The 1,475-nt window shown below is 27.7% G+C and overlaps 1 protein-coding gene across 1 annotated transcript; it reads left to right on the top strand.

Moving 5' to 3' along the window:
• LOC119687713 (transcription termination factor 4, mitochondrial) lies at nucleotides 1-1,196 on the top strand. The gene is made up of 2 exons (XM_038102130.1): nucleotides 1-131; nucleotides 190-1,196. The coding sequence occupies exons 1-2, from the start codon at nucleotides 72-74 to the stop codon at nucleotides 994-996; spliced, it is 867 nt and encodes a 288-aa protein (XP_037958058.1). The 5' UTR covers nucleotides 1-71; the 3' UTR covers nucleotides 997-1,196.
• The last annotated feature ends 279 nt before the right edge of the window (nucleotides 1,197-1,475 follow it).

Genomic DNA, 1,475 nt, shown 5'->3' on the forward strand with positions numbered 1-1,475 from the left:
TAAGTGTCAGCTGTTACAACCGCCAGCTAATGCTATACATATTTCAATAGTAAATATTTGTCTTGAACAAAATGTTACAAACTTATTTTACAAAATTATTAAAATGCAGACAAATTGCAAGAGTGCAAAATGTATGGAAAATACGTAATAAATTAAGACAATATTGTTAAATATATTTGGTTTCTTTAGTTTCCGAATTTGAGGTACATGCATGCAGCAGCTACAGAAAACTCTTCAAAGTTTGATAGTTTCTCACTTGAACAAACGCACATTGATGAAGCCATTAAATTATCACCAATACTGAGTTCAGCACCTATAGAAATCTGGCGACGATCACATGAAACATTTGTTAATCATGGAATAAATACGACAGGCTTTCTTAGGATTGTAACTGGAAACCCATCGGTATTAACACGCTCACCACAAAAAATTATTGAGAGCATCGAACGCTGGCGTGGTTGCCAGTTCGGCGAAAAACTACTCCACTTGCTTATAACTAAATATCCAGAATTGCTGAACGTTAACGATTGGAGTCAAATAGCTGTAACTGTCGCAGTTTTAAAAGAACTTTTTGGAAACTCTAAAAATATATGGAAAATACTTATGAACTCTCCAGATTTGTTACACCAGAATGCGGAAACAATAAGACAAAAGTTTGATTATATTAAAGATATTATGCGTATTGAAATTCCTGAAATTATAAAATCACAGGCTTTGTCACAAACATACGCTGAAATTAAATGTCGCCATATTTTTCTAGTACGATTAGGTTTATTTATACCACGTCCACCTAAAGCTGATCCCAATATCCCAACGAAAAATCATCGTTTATATAAAATAATGGATACGTCAGAGAAAACATTTGCTACAAAAATATGCCATGTTACATTAGTGGAGTATGAAACCTTTAAGGAACTGTTTGCCCGTGAACAAAAGCGGAAACAAAATGCTGACGATGAAGAAGAAAATGAATTGAATTTATATAAAAAAAAATAGTTTTATTTTTAACTGAGATTAATTCATTACAATAAATTAATATATTTTTAAATATATGTATATATTTGTAGTATGAAATGCTTATTTAAAATAATATGTGTGAATTTATTTAAGTATATATTTGTATTTATTACTACTTTCTACATTATAAATTAAATTGTTTATATTTTTTTTAAGTACAGTAAATATAAATTAAAAAATTAAATATAAAAATCTGTCCTATTGTTCATATTTATAAGAAGTAAATATATAAATGACACTACAAAACTTATTTAAATTAGTTAGTTTTGATTCTCTTCTATTTTAACCGTTTCGTCCTATTAGCTTCTAAAACCAAACATAAATCAATCTAACTACTGCAATGAATTATTAAATTTTTTTTATTATATATTATTATTTTATATATGTCTTTAAATAATATTAATTTGTTAACTGTAATTAACCCAATGACATAACATTTTTGTAATTAACCCCAACGT

This window comes from Teleopsis dalmanni, chromosome X (genome assembly GCF_002237135.1).
Source record: "Teleopsis dalmanni isolate 2A chromosome X, ASM223713v2, whole genome shotgun sequence".
In the NCBI taxonomy this organism is placed as follows: Eukaryota; Metazoa; Arthropoda; class Insecta; order Diptera; family Diopsidae; genus Teleopsis; species Teleopsis dalmanni.

Excerpts from the sequence above, each read along its gene's own strand:
- LOC119687713 (XM_038102130.1), top strand. The coding sequence starts at position 72 with ATGTTACAAACTTATTTTACAAAATTATTAAAATGCAGACAAATTGCA. Across the intron at positions 132-189 it reads AAATTGCAAGAGTGCAAAAT|TTTCCGAATTTGAGGTACAT; the intron begins GTATGGAAAATA and ends TGGTTTCTTTAG.